This window comes from Solanum dulcamara, chromosome 2 (genome assembly GCF_947179165.1).
Source record: "Solanum dulcamara chromosome 2, daSolDulc1.2, whole genome shotgun sequence".
Taxonomy (NCBI): domain Eukaryota; kingdom Viridiplantae; phylum Streptophyta; class Magnoliopsida; order Solanales; family Solanaceae; genus Solanum; species Solanum dulcamara.
This window is the reverse complement of record NC_077238.1, coordinates 3,051,946-3,071,732: the sequence shown is the minus strand read 5'-3', so window position 1 is coordinate 3,071,732 and position 19,787 is coordinate 3,051,946. Positions and strand designations below refer to the sequence as shown.

The 19,787-nt window shown below is 36.5% G+C and overlaps 1 protein-coding gene across 10 annotated transcripts; it reads left to right on the top strand.

Moving 5' to 3' along the window:
• Positions 1-770: 770 nt before the first annotated feature.
• Positions 771-19,269, top strand: LOC129879983 (mediator of RNA polymerase II transcription subunit 25-like). Of its 10 annotated transcripts, XM_055953751.1 has the most exons (14): positions 926-1,048; positions 5,172-5,235; positions 5,770-5,900; positions 7,707-7,916; positions 7,999-8,064; positions 9,260-9,461; positions 10,418-10,473; positions 10,584-11,780; positions 13,384-13,437; positions 13,885-13,913; positions 15,413-15,481; positions 15,603-15,693; positions 18,711-18,800; positions 18,905-19,269. In XM_055953751.1, the coding sequence occupies exons 3-14, from the start codon at positions 5,775-5,777 to the stop codon at positions 19,040-19,042; spliced, it is 2,328 nt and encodes a 775-aa protein (XP_055809726.1). In that variant the 5' UTR covers positions 926-1,048; positions 5,172-5,235; positions 5,770-5,774; the 3' UTR covers positions 19,043-19,269. The 10 variants fall into 10 exon arrangements, 8 of the variants coding, with proteins under 8 accessions (XP_055809729.1, XP_055809730.1, XP_055809725.1 ...); XM_055953750.1 differs by lacking the exon at positions 5,172-5,235 and having other exon boundaries at positions 781-1,048; positions 5,786-5,900; positions 10,418-10,464; XM_055953749.1 differs by lacking the exon at positions 5,172-5,235 and having other exon boundaries at positions 782-1,048; positions 5,789-5,900.
• Positions 19,270-19,787: the final 518 nt, after the last annotated feature.

Here is a 19,787-nt window from a genome sequence, read left to right as displayed (position 1 = left end):
CCATCGTTATATTGATATCATATCGGTATCATATAGGATCGAACTTAATCATCTGTAATACTACGTCGGTATATTGATAGCCTATCAATATCATATAGGGTGAGCGCTGACGTTAATATGACTTTAGCGCATGAATTTTAAAATATATTGGTGCTATTTTAAAATAAAAATGAGGCGTGAAAGCAATGAGACATTTAAGGGTAGATACTTTTCTTTTTGGGGGGCGTAAGACCTTATTTGTTTTCATTAAAATTAAGATGTGTGAATCTGAATGCACATCTGAATATTAAGATATGCCTTAATATTTAGACGTCTGAATCTGAATATTACGATTTGGAGGTCTGAAACTGAATATTAAAATGTTACGTTAAGATCTGAATATTAAAAAGTAAAGACTGTTTGTTTTCTAAACATCTAAATGTATAAAAATTGTCTTTATTTAAAATATAATAAATATAAAATTCAAATAAAATACTGAATTGATTTAATATTATATCAATAAAATATTTAAAATTTTTATATGACAATTTGTGGTGGTGATGATTAATGATAGTGATTGTATGTGCCAATTTTGGATGGTTATGAGTTGTATTATGGTATAGTGTTTGATACTAGTGATTAACGTGGTTATTGGTGGTGACAATTTATAATTAATAGTGAAATGATATTGATAACTAATGATAATGGTGAATGATGATGGATGATGATGGGGCGGCGATTAATTATGATTGATAATGATTAGTGAATATAATAATGATCCGTGGTCTAGTTGTTGCCGTCTTTTTTTTTTTACCCTTCCTCATCAGAAAATGTATAAAACACCTGGAAAGCTGTTAATCTCCTGTCGCCGCAATTTATGAAAAATAAGCAAAGCTTGCGAAGTGAGAAATCGGTGCTATGGAAAATTGCTATTCAGTTTCTAGAATCTTCGACAAATGCGCACACATGGCGGACAAACAGTTCATCGTTGCTCATTTATGCGGCGGCGCAATTATTGGAACTTTCCGGCGAAGAGTCGGTTCGAATTGCGCCGGCTTAAAATAACACGGTACTCATTTACGCGATGCAATTTCACTCATATTAGTACTATTTTCGTTCGGTATTTTTTATTGGAATTGATTCCGTGTTGACAGTCAATTTTAGTAATATTCATATGGTGTAGTATTAATTTGTGTGACGATCTCAGAGAGGATAATGTTTAATTTCTTAATTATGTTTGCAATGTGTAGGCTTATGTATTGCATTTTGTGTGATTTGATTTAATTAGTTGGTATTTGAAGAATTCCTGTCATACTATGCTTCGTATGAGCTCACCGTACACAGAAATACATTAAAGAAACAAGAACAAAGTTGGATGTTGACCTTGAGCTTTCTTCTGGCTCAACAGAGACCTTGACTGGAGCTTCTTGAAGAGGGTTAGAGTGGAAGGTTTCTGGGTTTGGACTTGGGATATTTGAAGGGTTTGTTTAAAACCTAGGACTTTTGAAAAAGGTAGCTTTTTGACAGATTTTGGTGCTTAATCCACAATAATTTTCGCTGTGGTTTGCCTCTTCTGTTAGGAGAGGATCAAGTGCTTATTGTATGTCAAAAGATAAAAAGGGCTCATTTCCTAAGATTTTCCACTGTCAAAATCACCCCTTTAGTAGCTAAGCCACGCGAAGCAACACACCTTCCTCGACACCTTAGGAATCCAGACCGAGGTATGTGGAAAACTTACCTCTGTCCTAACCAGGAGCTTCGCTTCTCATGAAAGGACTTAACTAAGAACGGATTTTTATTCCCGAGCTCCCAACTCAAGGGATCATATTTGTCAATTGGCTCACCTTGCCTTTGGAGTAAATTTGGAATCTTTGAAACTCGGGCACCTCTTAATCCTGGAATTTCCTCCTAAACTTCAGATCCCAAAACCCCCATTTCCTTGTGTCCCCTAACATTCTGAACGGACAATTCCCTCGGGCTAGAGACTCTATACAACACTGAAAATTAATCCTTAAGCACCATTCCCCCACAACACTTTTTCCCCTTGAATCTAACTCTACTCCTATCCCCATCCTTAAAAACAATGTTATCAAAGAAGGCATTCCACCCTTTCATTATATTCCTCCACACACCACTACACCCGAAAGACATTGTAATTCCATTTGTTCTCCATCCTCCTTCCTTTACACCATATTTATCCACAATCACCCCCCTCCATAAAGATCTTCCTCCACCAAAAATCTCCACAACCATTTACCCGAAGTACTTTGTTAAAAACTTTCAATTCCTTGACCCCACAACTTCCCTTACCACTTAGGAGATGTCATAGTCTCCCCAACGAACTAAGTAAAATTCTGGTGTACCATCCGCCACATCCCAAAGGAAATTTCTTTGCAATAAGGTGGAGAAGAAACGGTCTTGTTTAGTTAAGAAGGCAAACGCAACATATAATGACATTTCAAATCAAGACATAATTTCACAGCATCAAATTAAGATTTAAAGAAAAAAGAAAAGGCTACCGCGACAGTACAAAAGAAAAATTTAACACTTGGAAACTGTAGCTTTTTTAGGAGTCAGGAGGATGACAACAATCTCGGCTTTTTTTATTTAAGTCATAGAAGCATGCAATTAAGGAACCAAAACAACCAACAAATGCAAATAGAACATTATAAAGAATTTCACCTATACATCATCAGTTGAGATAATCATTAAAGAATCATAAACATGTTTTTGCATAGTTATCTTCTTCTGACTCCCCTCAACCCAACAAAGGAAAATAAAGAGAAAATACAGGTTTCTGCTACAAAAAGCGCATCAGAAACTACTTTATGGTTGGGTAGCCTCTTCAACAAACACATTGTATTTTATCAATTAAAGATATCTTCATATGATGATGATTATTACTAACTGAAATTATAGGTTTCTCCATGGAGAAGATCAGATTTTGCAATCTTTACCACTATATGTGTGCAATTTGTCTCACTACGATCTACATGATTCCACGCTTTTCAAAACTTTAGTCAACGTGCAAGTAAAATATTAGGCAACAAGTCAGCATCCTTGCCTCCATTCCGGGCTTACCTTAATAATCAAGGCTTCATTTATTTACTTAAAAGTAGGGGGCAGATATGTCATCTAATGATCACATATGAAAAGGAGAGCAATAAAAACTAATTGCACTAAAATTAATCGTCAACACGTCTCAGTTCTAATAAAACACCAAACCAAAAAGGAAATAAGCTTCACTGCATTGATAGTGATAAAATTAATGACAAATCAATTCATTTAAGAGCCAAGAGAAAACGATCCAAATTCCAAACAAACATAGATCAGATGAAATGAGAGGGCGTATGTGGATGTGACTGAGTACCTAATCATTTTCTCGAGGTAATCGGAAATGATTGTTTTCCAGTAAGGTCCCATGGCACCTGTGCCTTCAACGACAACTATTAGTTGTTTTGTCACCATGTGTGCTTTGCTTAAGATTCTGCAGATCTATTGTTATTCACCGCCTATGATTCTATTTATTAGATAGTATACAAGTTCAGGAATAGGGCTGGAATTGAAAATGTATGTGTAGACATTGAAATTTTGTTGGATTTAAGATGGGCCTCTACAAGACTAGCCTAATCCATGATCTTCAACCCGGAGCTAGTCTCAGGTTTGAAGATCATGGATTGGGCTAGTCTTGTAGAGGCCCATCTTAAATCCAACAAAATCTCGATGTCGTGGGAGGCTCAGGTTCGAAGATCATGGATTGGGCTAGTCTTGTAGAGGCCCATCTTAAATCCAACAAAATCTCGATGTCTACACAAATATTTTCAATTCCAACCCTATCCCTAAACATGTATACTATCTAATAAATAGAATCATAGGCGGCGAATAACAATCAATCTACAGAATCTTAAGCAAAGCACACATGGTGAAAAAACAACTAATAGTCGTCGTTGAAGGCACAGGTGCCATGGGACCTTACTGGAAAACAATCGTTTCCGACTACCTCGAGAAAATGATTAGGTACTCAATCACATCCACATACGCCCCCTCATTTCATCTGATCTATGTTTGTTTGGAATTTGGATCGTTTTCTCTTGGCTTTTAATGAATTGATTTGTCATTAATTTTATCACTATCAATGCACTGAAGCTTATTTGCTTTTTGGTTTGGTGTTTTATTAGAACTGAGTCGTGTTGACGATTAATTTTAGTGAAATTAGTTTTTATTGCTCTCCTTTTCAAGTGTGATCATTAGATGGCATATCTGCCTCCTACTTTTAAGTAAATAAATGAAGCCTTGGTTATTAAGGTAAGCCCGGAATGGAGGCAAGGATGCTGACTTGTTGCCTAATATTTTACTTGCACGTTGACTAAAGTTTTGAGAAGCGTGGAATCATGTAGATCGTAGTGAGACAAATTGCACACATGTAGTGGTAAAGATTGCAAAATCTGATCTTCTCCATGGAGAAACCTATAATTTCAGTTAGTAATAATCATCATCATATGAAGATATCTTTAATTGATAAAATACAATGTGTTTGTAGAAGAGGCTACCCAACCATAAAGTAGTTTCTGATGGGCTTTTTGTAGCAGAAACCTGTATTTTCTCTTTATTTTCCTTTGTTGGGTTGAGGGGTGGCAGAAGAAGATAACTATGCAAAAACATGTTTATGATTATCTCAACTGTTGATGTATAGGTGAAATTCTTTATAATGTTCTATTTGCATTTGTTGGTTGTTTTGGTTCCTTAATTGCCTGCTTCTATGACTTAAATAAAAAAAGCCGAGATTGTTGTCATCCACCTGACTCCCAAAAACACTACAGTTTCCAAGTGTTAAATTTTTCTTTTGTACTGTCGCGGTAGCCTTTTCTGTTTTCTTTAAATCTTAATTTGATACTGTGAAATTATGTCTAGATTTAAAATGTCATTATATGTTGCGTTTAATTTATAGGCTTTTGTAAAATTTCAGGTCCTTTACTGGAGCTGATTCAATAGAACAGGTTTGTAAATTCATATTGTTCATCTTTTAAACCTTTTTTCCGTCTTTAGGATTCCATGACGGTGATTGTAATGTCCAAGATACTGTATTCTTGAATAGGGGGAGATGATATTCCATTACAACATGAGTTGAAGGCAATAATCAACTTCTTATGTTTCTTTTAGCTAATTTTACCTTTCTTCTGTTGAAATTCCAGAACCCATCTACTGGCGATGTAGAGCTGTCATTGGTGGTCTTTAATGTGCACGATTCCTACAGTGGTTTGTATCCATTTTGTTCTTAATACTTTTTTTTATTGGCTGACCCAATTGCAACTTAAGTATGAACAATAGTTGTGTCATTCACATAGAAGAACCATCTTCAGACCCTGTCTCAATCTCAACTAGAAAAAGGAACAAACATGTGGCACTACATTTTGTACAAATCTTTATTAGCATTTTATGGACTGTTTTGTATAGTTGGCATCATTGCACCATTATTAGAACAATCTTCATCTTTGATCTTTGTGTGTCTAGAGATTTTTAGTATGTGATTTCCATATGTCAAATCTTTATATGCAACAAAAGAATTTGTTAAATTTGTGTGATTTGCATAAGCCATGAAGTAGACAAAGAGCCTAGTTGGATGGGCTTATAGCTTATGGCTTATAAAACTTTGACGGGGATAATGCATCCTAATTCAATGTTTTGAGGCTTTTTTCACCTCTCCTTGCTTAAGCATATACAGCTTTTTCTTTTTCTTTCTGGTTGACGTTTTATTTTTTTCCATCTTCCATTTCACCATCTCTAACACAGCTTGCATGTTACAAAGAAGTGGCTGGACAAGGAACATAGATGTGTTTTTCCAGTGGCTATCAGCTCTACCTTTCTCAGGTGGTGGCTTCAATGATGTTGCAGCTGCAGAAGGCCTTGCTTCAGCATTAATGGTGTGTTTTACTGTTTAGGATGTGAGCATTTCTGGTATTATGAGCAGTAGTTTTGTTTTGCTTGGTATTATTTACACATCTCTTACTGTTTTATTTTCTATGACACGCTTTCCTCTTTGTGCTTCCTTTGCTTTCTAGGGAGTTCTCTATGAGGTCCATATGATTATCGATTTTATTTTTTTCTATATTCTGTACCATTATTCGCCATTCTAGCTAACTTGGGATTGAGGCGTAGTAGTTGTTGCTCTTTACTATGCTACTGCTGTTCAGGATAGTGAGGATAAGTTTCATTTTCACCTAAAAGTTTGTAGATGTGTAGAAATAAAAGTTATTTTAGACAATTAGCCAGTAAATTATTGCTTGTTTTTACTGCCTTCTGTTTATTTGAATGTCGTATTGATCATATGATATTTTATAGAGGAGTGAAATCAGCAAAAAAGTATTTCTGCCTTGTGCTTGTGAACTACCAACATAAACTAAAGGACACTTCCCTTCTCACTGCGTAGATTCAACTGTTTTGCATCGGTTTATTTCATCTTTATTGAACCAGAGTTCTTTTTCCTTCCCAGTTCATATACTGGTTTGGCGGGTGCTTCATATGGTAACAATAAGTTATGATACATTGTAGATATAGTTTGACTTGTGGATTGACTAGGATTAGAAAGTTACTTTACCTTGCCAAAAGAAGACGAGATTAGTAAGTTTGAATGGGCTAATATATTTGACTTTGTTAGTAGTACATTGAAGTAATTGTTGGAGGATGTAAAAGAGTATACATATGTCGCTCAACAGTCAACATGTCATAATTTAGTATTGTTATGTGAACTTGATGCTTTGAAGATCATAAACCTTTTCCATTAAGGAAAGATCTGGTTTGGATTCTCGTATATCCTCCCCATGTTTCCTGAACAGGTTTAGCATGCCAGTAGTTGCATTAGTTGGTTCACATAAATGTCCGCCAACTTAAATTTACTAGTACTTTATTAGGTCATGAAGAGTTAAAAAAGCTTTATCTCTGCTCTCACGATGTTGAAGTATATCAATTCACCCAGGTGGTGCTTGGTTTTGGTATTTGCTTGTCAAGTTAGTTTTGGCTTTTTTCCTTCAGGAAAAAAAGAAGAAGAGTGTTTGGATTTGGTTTTGTGAAGATTGATTTTGGTTTTATTTTTGGGAGTTTCGGTTTTGCTCTTTTTATTTTTTTTGGGTAGAAGCTATCACAAAGCCCTAAAACATATTAGAGACTTTCGAAATTGGTGAATATATAAAGAAATACCCCCTTTTTGTTTGGGGCCATCTTGGTGATTAATACATTGATATTTGATTTATTAAAAGGAAGTGCTTTTAGTTTAAATCTGATTTAAACTGACTAAACCTCTTCACCTTTTATTTAAAAGTTCTTCTGTATAAACTAGATGTGAATTGGGGAAAGCAAAACTTTTTAAAAATAAAAATAAAAGAAGACCGGAAAAATCCAAGAAAAGAAGTGTTCAGAAATGCGTTGAAGGAAGGATGAAGAGGGGGTGGGTTTAGGGCAAAGCCAACAAGTCACAAAAGCTTCTGATGTTGAAACAGAAATGCCAATGTGCTGTTTTCTTTTTGGAGTTGGTCACTGTGATTTTTTGGTATAAAAACCAGACAAATGGTTGCCAATACTAACAGCCCCAAGTTTGTTAACACCCTATATCGTACTGTAGGAGAAATTGATTATGTAGTAGACGGAATTTGTGTCTATGTTGGAGTGCAATGTAAACTGAACTGCTCCTACTATGCTCACATAGTATTTCACTTGACTGATTTTTCATTCAGATGTTTTTTTCATTCAATGGAAGCCAACAAACTCAACAAAATGCTGATGGGCAAAGACATTGCATACTTGTTGCCGCAAGTAACCCTTATTCATTGCCTACACCAGTTTATTATCCAGCTATGCTGAATCTGGAGCAGAGTGGAAATATTGAAGCACATACCAGTCTTCGACTAGCTGATGCTGAGATAGTTGCAAAGGCATTTCCTCAGGTACTGGTTGATAACTCTTTTCTCTTCAAAACCATGGTGCTTCCCTCATATTCCTCTGCTGAATGCTTTTCTTTCCTTGCAGTGCTCTGTTTCCCTCTCTGTTATATGCCCAAGGAAGCTTCCGAAATTAAGAGCAATATATAATGCGGTAATTATGAACAATTTTTCATTGAGCTTTTCCCCTTGTTTTTAGGGTCAAAACCTGTTGACTATATGTTGAAGTGATACACAATAATTACTGTTTGCATGTCCATTCAAACTCCTGTAGGATTAATTGTGTCACCCTCTTTTTAATTAAAGAGTTGCTAAATTTGGGCCTCATCTATAATAGTTCAATGTTGAGGATACAGCTGGTAAAGTGTTGATATACCATCGAGTTTTTTTGTTTCTTACAATGGGTGCACATAATCTTAAGTTACATGGAATGTTGTTAGAGGAACTCAAGTTTTCTCCTTGGGTGGCTAAGCCATCAGGAGCATCCCAATTGTTATAGCAAATCCCAATTTAATAGCAGTGGCAAAGCCAGGAATTTATACCGGGGGAATCGGGGATTCAAGAAAACAATAAAATGTTACATTAGGATTTGAACTTGTGATCTAAAGCACTATTTGATCGTTCGTTGCAACTTCACTAGACTTTTTCCTTATATGAAGGGGATTCCACAGTTTATATATACCAAACGAAATCGTTATTGTCCTATATGCATAGCACATTTTTTTAACAAAGGGGATTTAATTACTCCACTTAGCTCCACCAGTATTTATTAGTCTACACGCTGTTATCATTTGTTATTGTTTTGTCTTTAATAGAGAAAGGTGATTTAAGGTGAAGTGTAGTCCCAATTATTTCAAACTCATTGTGCTTGTTTATCATAAGTAAAGATTTACCAAGTGCTCCAGAAAGTAGGTTCCTGCAAACTTTGTTGCCAATTTAAAGTTGCTACCGTTGAGAGAATGATGCTTCCCTTTAAGAACCCAAAATTGAGAATGCGAAACACCCCATGAGTGGAGAAATTTCTAGCTTCATCCCGGAGAAGCGTGACAACTTGGTAAAGAGTATAAGTATCTTTAGATGCTGTGAAGGCTTTCAGGGCTTTATGGATAAGTTATTGGTTTCTATTTTGATATCTTGAAATTCCTCATGCTAATATTCTTGCTCGACATACTAAGTCGTGATTTCTGTCTTTAAATCCTTTCATCATTCAGAAGAATAAATTTAAATCCTGCTGACTTGGCATGCAAATGCTAATCTGGTTAAGTTTTAGTGCTGGTGATTTGAAGTAGGAAATGTACTGCCCCTTCATTGTAGTTTCCTATACTAAGTGTGAACTTGTCTTGATCCAGGGAAAACACGATCCGCAAGCAGCTGACCCGCCTGTTGATACGTCTAAGAATCCGAATTTTCTTGTATTAATTTCGGAAAATTTCAGCAGGGATTGTGCTGCTTTCAGTCACACTGAAATGGAAAGTTTGGCGCCAAACCAGAGCCTGGTTGAAATGGATATGACTTCTGTGCCTCCAATTTCCGGGCCAGCTAATTCATCAGGTCAGACAAATTCTGGATCTCTCTCTTGCACATTTGCCTGGTATGAATGTTTCTCTGGATAGTGTTATAGGTATGCCTGATTCATTTTAGATGTCCTTTTTCTGTTGAAAAAAGATTATTTTGTGAATATAAAATGAGAAGTACCCTCTAGAGGAGAAGTCAATAATTGAATGAATGGATGAATGAATGAAAGGGTGCGGTTGACAACAAGTGCTGCACTGCATCTGCAAGTTTGGTTTGGTGATCTGTAAAATAGACCAACCATTTGACACAATAGTGAAGTTAGAAATACCACAGCATATCTCACATTTCTGGAATAAGTTTATTGGCCTGATATAAGTTGGGTTGGGTTTAACATCTTAAACTTTTCGTTGTCTTGATCAAATCCAGACAAAAGAAAAACCAAATAATACTACTAATAGTAATAGTAGTGTTAATAGTAGAAGCATAACAGTAGATGATCATGAATGATGATGATAGTGAACCATCACAATTCAGGATTAATGTGAATGCTTTCACTCTATTTTTTCCATTTTGTTCTTCCTTATGCGGTTGCTGATTAATTTGTTTCAATTGCTGATGTTGAGGTAACATGTTAGATAGATGACTGGTTGCTTTATGGTTACAGTTCCTCTATTGCTAATATATGTCCATCCCCTTGTCTCAATTGTTTGAGGCATAAAAGTAGTCGGACCTTTTTCTTCTTCTGCTTAACGTCATCTATTGTTGTCCTTTTCTGAAGTTGGGTTGAGTTGTATCTCTGCTTGAATACCGTCTTACTTCTCACTTCAAATTAATGCAAGTCCAAATTAATGAATCTCTTATGTAACATATGTAAACTACTTCAATTTCGATAGTTGTTGGTTCATAAATTTCATGTAGAGCATCCTATGATATATTAGCAATTCACGGAGTTTTGTTGAAGGAGTTCTAATTCTTTTCCATGTACCTTTCAGTTATGAATCAACAACCCATTTCAGCTGGAAATATTCCTGCTGCACCGGTAAATATCGTAAGATTCAATAACTTGATTCTTTGCTTGTCATTTGAATGAGGTATTAGCTTTTGCTAAAACTCCCCAAAGCAATGTGAATGTCATGATCTTATTACATATTTCTTCAGGAGCCCGCCATGGCGACCTCTGTTGGTAGACCTGCACCTCCACATATTCCTACTGCTCATCCTACTTCTCAAGTTGCTGCAAGCTTGCAAAGTGGTTTACCTATTTCTATTTCAGAGGAGATGGTTCCGAATAATGAGAATACTAAGGAAACAACACCTATTGTCGGTGTGATGACACAGTCCTTAGGTCTTCCATTTAGTGGTGCAGCTGCTAATGTCGGAATATTGAATGAAGTGGCTTCTGCTATATCTACTGCTCCAACTGTATTAACATCGGGGCAACTAGGTTTCACATCAATGACTGGGTTTGCTCCAATTGCCAGAACTGATCAGATATCTCAAAACTTCGGTCCTGCATCATTAACTTTGATGGCTCCCAGTATATTTGGGAATTCTAACCATTGCATGTCCCAACCATTGAGCAATATCCTAGGAGGCACTGGTGCAGGCAGTCAAACAGTACCTGTAATGAGTCGAGTAAATCTTCCCGGGTCTCAAATGATGCAAAGCGGGATAGGCATGCACCAGAATGTGCCGAGTGGAACAGGTATTGGTATGCCTTCGGGACAACTGTTGAGTAAAATCCCAGGAGCCATTGGTGCAGGCAGTCCAACAGCACATGTAATGAGTCAAGGAAATCTTCCTGGGTCTCAAATGATGCAAAGCAGGGTAGGCATGCACCAAAATGTGCCGAGTGGAATGGATACTAGTATGCCTTTGGGACAACTATTGAGTAATATCCAAGGAGGCATTGGAGAAGGCAATCTCACAGTACCTGTAATGAGTCGAGGAAATCTTCCTGGGCGTCAAATGATGCAAAGCGGGATAGGCATGCACCGGAATGTGCCAACTGGAATGCATACTGGTATGCCTTCGGGACAACTGTTGAGTAATATCCAAGGAGGCATTGATGCAGGCAGTCTAGCAGCACCTGTAATGAGTCAAGGAAATTTTCCTGGGTCTCAAATGATGCCAAGAGGGATAGGCATGCACCAGAATGTGCCAAGTGGAATGGGTAGTAGTATGCCTTTGGAAATTGGCAGAATGATGCCTACTCCAGGGATGACTCAACAAGGACAGCCTGGAATATTGGCTCTTGGCAGGAATAACAGTGCAGAAGCTAACATGTCTCTATCTCAGCAGCAAACAATGGCTACATCACCATCAGCTCAGTCAGGTTACGTCAAAATCTGGGAGGTAAGGCCAACTAATAAGTAGAAAGAGCTGAAGATTGACAACAGACTATATGCTCCATAAGGAAATCCTCCATTAAAGTTTTGTACTGTCTAAATGACAGATACGATTTAAATTTGAACTATTTTAAAGAGTACTGTATATTTAGTTTTTGTTGATGTTTTTATGCTGATAGTTGATACCTGGATTTAAAATTCAAGAACTATTAAGGTTTAAGTTGACTGCTAATGTTTTGCTCTGTTTCTTAGACACAACTGTGCAAATATCACATCCAAGTTTCATCCATCAATAGCTGGGAGAAATGTTCTTTAAGGTCTGAATTGATGCTTTACTCTGACCCTAATATCCTGTTTCCACTTAACCATTACATGAATTTGCTCCATAGATAATTATTTGACCAGTACTGAATAAAAGAGAATGTTGACCAGTCATGTTGGAAATTTGTAAAAGGAGGTAAAAAGAATTTAAACTAACGTGAAATGTGTCCTAGTTCAACTAAATTCAGTAATGTGTTCCAGTTCTTAGTCATTTTGTTCCTTTCTTTAGTGACTCAGTCTCAGATAGTTTAAGTTAGGATTATGAAGAGTATAAGATAGCAGAAAATAAAGCTGTGAAATCAGAGGATGGCACATTGGGAGGGAAGGAGGGGGTTTGCCATGCAAAATGTAATCTACTATGCTTTCAAATCCATGGGTTAATTTATTGAACAATACTTGAACATGAAATGAGTCGATGAGTATTATAGAATTTAGCATATAGTTGCAAGATGATGCTTAGGCTTAATACCACTGGATGAGTACTGAATTTTTCTGATAAAAGATGAGTGTCAAATCAATTAGTTTGTAAGAAAACAGTCAAACCAAAGTAGTTAACATGACATCTTAAGACGTCAAAGTGGAGAAGGCTAGGTATCTTTCTTTTTCTATTAAAAATATGGTGCTTTCTCTACTCTTCCATTCTTGTTCTAGTGACCGACCTAATCTTCCTTGACAATTTTTGGAGAAGTGCTAAGTTGCTTCATGTGTATTGCAAAAAATGACTAGTACTATTTTGTCTGATGTTACTTCAGTTTGGAGAAGTGCTAAGTTTCTTTAGTTTTATGTTTTTCTTACAAGTTACAAGTGATCTTCACTTTTACACATAAGAGATCTGAAAAGGCCATTTTCTTCTATTCTTTGTAAGTCGCCAAGAGATATTAATTCCTCGAGAAAAAAGTTATTTGTGATGCAATAGGTAAATAAACCTTTATCTGCACTGACTTTGCCAAGATAATGTAAAAATGCCTGGTAAAGGACCAACAAAGTAGAACAATGGTTTTCTTAACACTACTATGAACAGCAGAATGTGTTTAGTGTAGTTATTTCCTTATGAATTGCATGAATTCAAGTTATTGACAATGTTGGCAAATGGGATTGTTATTGCTGATATATTCAGATGTAATTTGGGGTGTGTGTTTCTCAAATGAACATTTGGTAAACTTTTTAGTCATCCACATGCTTTATTCTTTTTTTTTTCCAATTGTTGTCCTTAGAGATTAACTGATGGCTACTGCGTTTTGACATGATGTTGGTGAAGCACTGCTAACTTTCTGATGAAAATATTTCAGGGAAATTTATCAATTGTGAAAAGGCATGAACCTGAACATATTTCGAGACTACAGGTGTGTTTAAATTTGTCTTGTGTGGGAAGTTTTTATTTAGAATTTAGTTCCCTTTAATAGTTTTCATTGTTAGGTGTTTAAACCCACAGGATGGCGCTCCAATTTTAATTTGATAGATAAAGTAGCATGTTGAGGTATTATGTAATTCTGATCCCAGGTCTTTGGTCTAATGGTAAGAGCACAATCCATGATGTGTAGGCTAAGCACACTTCACGGGTTCGAACCTTTCTCTAGACAAATGCCTGGTATTTAAGTGTAGAAGGACAGAGCGTCCGACTCATGATCTACCGAGTTTCGAACCGTGAGCCAGTGACCCTCGGGTTTTTGTCGGCTTTTTATTTATTATTAAAAAAACTATTGTGTAGTTCCTCTTTTCATGTTCTAAAATGTTATTTGATTCTTTGCTGATTGAGTAAGATCTCGTGGTTTATTTTTCTCTTGTGGCAGGGGTACAAGAGATCATCAGCTTCTGAATCGTAAGTACATTTTCTTTAATGCTTGCTTCAACTGTCCAACATTTACAATTCAAGTTGATTGCAATGGTAGTAACCCCTCTGTTGAATGAAGCTACGGAATTCTTTCTCCTCATGTGTAGGAGAGTGTATCATTATGTTTCAAGGTTAAGATGGTACGGAGATGGCAACATTTATCACGTAAAACTGAAGAACTGATGTTGAGGACTCAAAAATAAGATAGATTTCATTTCTCGTGAATTTAACCTCTCAAGTTCTTGCAACAGCAGCGAACTGAAGATTGGTGAAGAGACGAAAGACCTCTTGTTAAGTTTCAAAACTTGTTACTTTGGGAGAGATGGGTGATTTTAGTCTGATGATCCTTCTCAATATTCTTTTACTAGAGGTCATCCAATTTCCTCTCTTAGTAATGAAAAGGAGAAAGTGTAAGGCCTCATTTGTTTGCAGTCAATGAAGGTTTTACTCTTATTTAGATCTCAGATCTTAGTCATCAAGTCTTTTGTTTTTTAGGTCTAAATCTATTCAGATCTTAATCTTTAACAGCGTTTGTTCTTTAATTTTACAATCATTTAATTGATCTGGATGATTAAGATCTATAGCAGTCTTTTTATTTTTATTTTGAAACTGGTAACTTTGTATTTCACAAAAAATTACACTTGCTGAAAGTACGTACACAAGTCCTATAAAGTCCACTAAGTGGGCTTCCTATTCTATACACTGCACTTTACACCAAAATTCAAAAACATAAAGTGATGATAACTTTCCGCTTGATCTTCTGTATTGTACGTTCCTTGTCTTCAAAATTTCTTTCATTTCTTTCCTTTCAAATGTTCCACCAAATGCAGACAGGTACTGTTTTCCACCATATCTTTTTATCTTGATTCCTCCTCTTCTAATCCAACAACTTAAAAGATCTGCAGTATGCTCAGGCATAGAGCAGTTCAGCTTACTCAACAATTGAGCCTAACTGCCTCTCTGCATATTTATCACAGGAACATTTTAATATATATTTCTAGCTCGGTGCTTGTTTGCAGCCATGCAAGCATCAATTATCGTTAGAAGTATTTTAAAAGCTAATGACCACAACTTTATCCTCTGATAAAAATATGAGTCCAAATAAATGAGATAAGCAGAAAATATCTTTGAAAGAAATGCAATAGTCGAACTGAAATCAATGTCAATATGTTCACAGTCCTCTCTATTCAAAGAAGAGGATGCCTGTGGCACCACCACCAGTTGTCCCCAGGAATTCCGGCATCCAAAGTAAACATGCTAACATAACTAAAATATATTCTCAACTAATTGGTATCGCCTATGTAATTATTTTTTTCTACGTCAAGTATGCATGGACTCCATGATGTCAACTATATGAAGCTTAATTTCTTGGCTTATCTATAAATTTGCCTTTTTTTTCCCTCTTTGTTTATCTTCTTTGTGCAACCATAAAATTTTCAGTGTTGGACTACTTTAATACTTTGAACTGATTTTTTTATTTTGCTCAGGCTTGCTGCAAATTTGCCCCAAACATTGCAAATTCTCCACATTGCCCGCAAAGATCATATGATTGAACAGTAATTTTTCTGAGACAACATATTATCTTTTTGGATCTTCTTCATTTGTCAGATATTGATTCCTTTTCAGTCATGCAAAGTACAAGCTGCATCTCCTGAAATTTTATCACATTTATGCAAGAGTTAGGCAGCACACTGGAAAGGCAGATATTTTAGTTTTTTGGGCAATCGAGGAGCATGAACTTCTTAACCATCTGCAAGAAATGAACATGGTAAGCGTTCTCAAGTCTATATTACCAGTAGAGAACAATCAGAGTTCAGTTATAATTCATCATGCTAGAATATTAGAGTCAGTAAGAGGTAATGTTAAGTTTGTAAAGGGCAGCCCGGTCGCTCTCTCTATGCGCAGGGTCCGGGGAAGGAAATGTTAAGTTAGTCAAAAGGAAAGAAAAAAAAAAGAGATTCGAGAATGAATTGCCTGATTATTCCCTCAGGCATGTTAGGGTTTATAAATGTTGACAAGTAATCTTAAAAAGGAGACGAAAGTAATTCCTGTTCCTATTTACACAAACAGGGATTCTACTCCTTTTCTATATTCACAAGGAATAGGCTCTTGCCATATTAATAATTTCCTAATTCATAGCACTCCCCTCAAGTTGGAGACTATGTATCCTATGCTCTTAACTTGCCATAAATATACTCAATTCTGGAGCCACAAAGTAATTTGTAAGAATATTTACTATTTGATCATTTGAATTGACGAAACATGTCACAATGCACCCGGTTCAATTGGTGGCTCAGACGGTTTGGCTTGGGACATCCATAATGGAGGTCTCAAGTTCGAAACCCCTTACCTGCGATAATAGGGGGTTGAGCTCGTTGCACGGGCTTGCCTAGTGCGGTTTACCTTTCTTGTGTGGTTTGCTAGCTATTGCATAAGAGCGGGGTCTTATCGCGCACCCAAAGGATAGCGGTCGCTGGTTCCCTTGTCGTCATAATAAAATAAGATGACAATCCATTACATGCTTCGTTCTTTCAAGAAACACTAGATTCGAAGCAATGGTATATTGCAGCTTACTGTCACATATCAATTTTCATGGGTAGTGGAATAGGTGTTGTCCCTTGCATCCGGTGAAGGTAGGATTCCAGTTCCATTGGTCTGAACCACCTTTTTTGGTGAATAAATAGAAGAAATTATTTTGGTTTTTTTGTGTGAAAATAATAAGAAGAAAACTATTCATTTCTTTTGGGAAAGGAAATAGTCCTTTATTTTAAATTTAAGATGGAACTTTTGGACGAGGGATAAACTTCTTTTAAGAATAAAAAGAATTAAAGGAAGAGGTATTGGAAGAGGGAAAGAGAAATTTTTGCGGTAGGGAGAAAATTTCTAGAGTAGAGTTTTCAGCGAAATGGAGAAAGAACTTTTAGAGTAGGGACTCAGTCCCTCAACTATTATAGACGAATTTTTAGAGTAGGGATTCAAATCCTTGGCTATGATATAAATTCAAGATCATGGGAGGACACCGGTCGCATAGAAAGTAGCATGGTGGGTCGTCGAAATAGTGGCACTATAACGTTATAACCATCACCTGATCAGAGATAGAACTGTGCTAGATTCAAAAAGGAAGAAGAATTTCATAGGGGTGGACACTTTGGCTGGCACGCGCGCCAATAGGTGTGATATTCTTGTTTAAGATGGATCATCTGAAGTTGGTAGTCTTACATTTCCATGTAATTAATACAATAATGTGCATAAAAGCAGATGTATAATCCATTTGAAGAGGCTTTTAAAAGTAACTAGTGTTCTAGTGTAGTGGAATAGAATACCTTATACACCTACTAAGTCACTTGGAGTTGATACCCCCCTTTACAATACTTGAAGTTTTATCATTGTATTTCTATCATAATTGTTAGAGTACCCACATTGTTTAAGGGAATTGATTGTTGTCTCCTTATGTGGTTTTGGACAATCCTTATCTTATGCGTTTGGGGTTGTTAGACCCAGTCCATTTTCTTTACGTGATATCAGATCCATCTCTACCCAATGTTGGGCTTCATCTGATATGTCCCCACACTTCAGATGTCTAGACATGAGCGTGCATCGGGTGTTAGAGTATCCTACATTTGTTGAGAGAATAGGTCGTTGTCTCCTATGTTGCTCGGAGGTGCGGATATCCGATCCGGTTGCGAATCTAAAGGTCAGATTCTTCAATCGCGTAAGTTTTAGGATTCGGGGGTATGGATCCAACTGTGGATACGGGTGCTGGGATACGGCCAATAAATGTCTATTAGGATATATAAAGTATATATTCTGATTAGTTAAAGTTATTGAACTAAGACTAATAAAACTTCATACTATATACCCAATCAATCTTTACTTCCCGTTCCCAGTCATAGAATGTGGTCAAAGTTCCCAAGATAAGGTGACCAAATTCGGTATGGATCCCACACACCCTGTCGCATTGACACGGGTGCGGCAGGAATTTCTAAGAGTCCGTGCAACATAGGTTGTGTCCTTATATGGTCTTGCATAACTCTCACCACATAGTTAGCTTTTGGAATGAGTTAGATACGAGGTTCATTTTCTTTACAATGATAATAGTTCAATCATATATATATATATATGTCTCACTATCCTGTTTTCTTTTCCTTTCTTAAATATGGGTTTAGGGTGGTGGTGGTGGTGGTGGTGGTGGAGAGGGTACTAAGAGCATGTTGATGCAGAAACTGTTCAAATTTCACAGTATCAGCTAGTATCAGAAGAAAGGAAACACATGGATATTTGACACTATATATACAGAATCTGCAGACAGCTCGAGATGTTAATAAAAATGAAGTCACATTATTGGTTGACTTTTCCTTGCTTAACACCTTACGAAGTAGAGCAGTTTTAGTATCAGCATATATACTGGCAATTAGTGAGTCAGATCATTAAGACATTCATCTGTGTTGTCAATTTCTCACTCCTTGAGAAAAACTACAGAATTGGCAACTTAACCTGGTTCCAGTAGTATTTGTGGCAGTCGATATCCTCCCTGCAGGGTAGGGCCTTTAACCATTGAAATTCGCAAGGTCTAATGGCTGTTCTCTGAAGTCTGAACTATCTACTGAAAATATTGTGCACCTCTGCCCTTTACCTTAGTTCTTTTTTATTTTCTTTGAGGAGAAGGTCGGCGATCCACAAATCTCTCTCCTCTCTCTATATATGCTATACTTTATAAGGAGTTCCTATGCAATTTTTCAGTCTGAAATTTAAACTGACATTTTTCTCTTTATTATAATTGTTTAGGGTGGAATAATTTCACTACCATCACATACATTGTTCCTCTATGTTTCTGATAAAACCTACCGCTTAATTGGAATGCTGTTACCTTATGAGGTAAGAAACCTTGACATACTTCGAATCTTTTGATTAGACGATCATTTAAATGGAGCTGTATTTTTTGTGATATCTCAAATTCGTGGATCTTCGGATTTTTTCAGAACATGGAGTTTAGGCCAACAATACCCAATCAGCAGCTGCAAGAACAATTGTCTCCCCAAGTAGAGCAGCTGCTCGAACAACCAATTACTGGGGCGCGTTACCAGGAATTCCTAGAATTCAACAGCAGTTCTGGTTAATTAAATGTGACAATAAATTTGACAAATAGCCATTGCAGAAATTGCTATTACTTGGCTATCGAATTTTAAACACTTTCTTCATGCAGTGTGGAGAGTAATTGGCTGCCCAATATGACTATTGTTCTTCATCTCCAAACCCAAACCTAACATTGTGGGTTTCTTGTTCGTTATTCCTGTTGACCACTTTGGATTTACAGTTTGAAGAAACACAAGTTTCATTGTTGTTATTTCACCTTTTAACTTTCAATTTTTTTTGAGATCATAGATTTCTCTCCAGTTAACGTAGGATCTAGTGGTTAATGAAGTAGGTTGAGCACCGTGAGATATTAGGTTTAATTTTCAACACCAATAACTTCAGATACAAAGCATGATTTTCCCAAGACGTGCAAGGCACCCCCCAGCCCTCCAACAAGAAAGACAATAAATACTAGGTCTTTGTTTCCATTTGTTTTTGTGTTGGTGAATAGAGTTATTGGCGATTATTGTGGTTTTAGTCAATGTGCACGCAATTAAGTCTGGACATCATAGTTATAAAAATGAAACATAGGATTTATTATGGAAAAGCCGTCTTACAACGCCAACTTGTGTTAGCCTTTATTTATGACACTTACTATGGTACTGAGCCTCTTTCTGGTGATTTTCAGGTGGCATTGTCTCTTCGAGACAATTATTCCGATCATTTGTCTTTCATTTACACAATAGGGGAAGATCTATAATTCTGCTTGTTGGTTAGGTAGAACTTGGT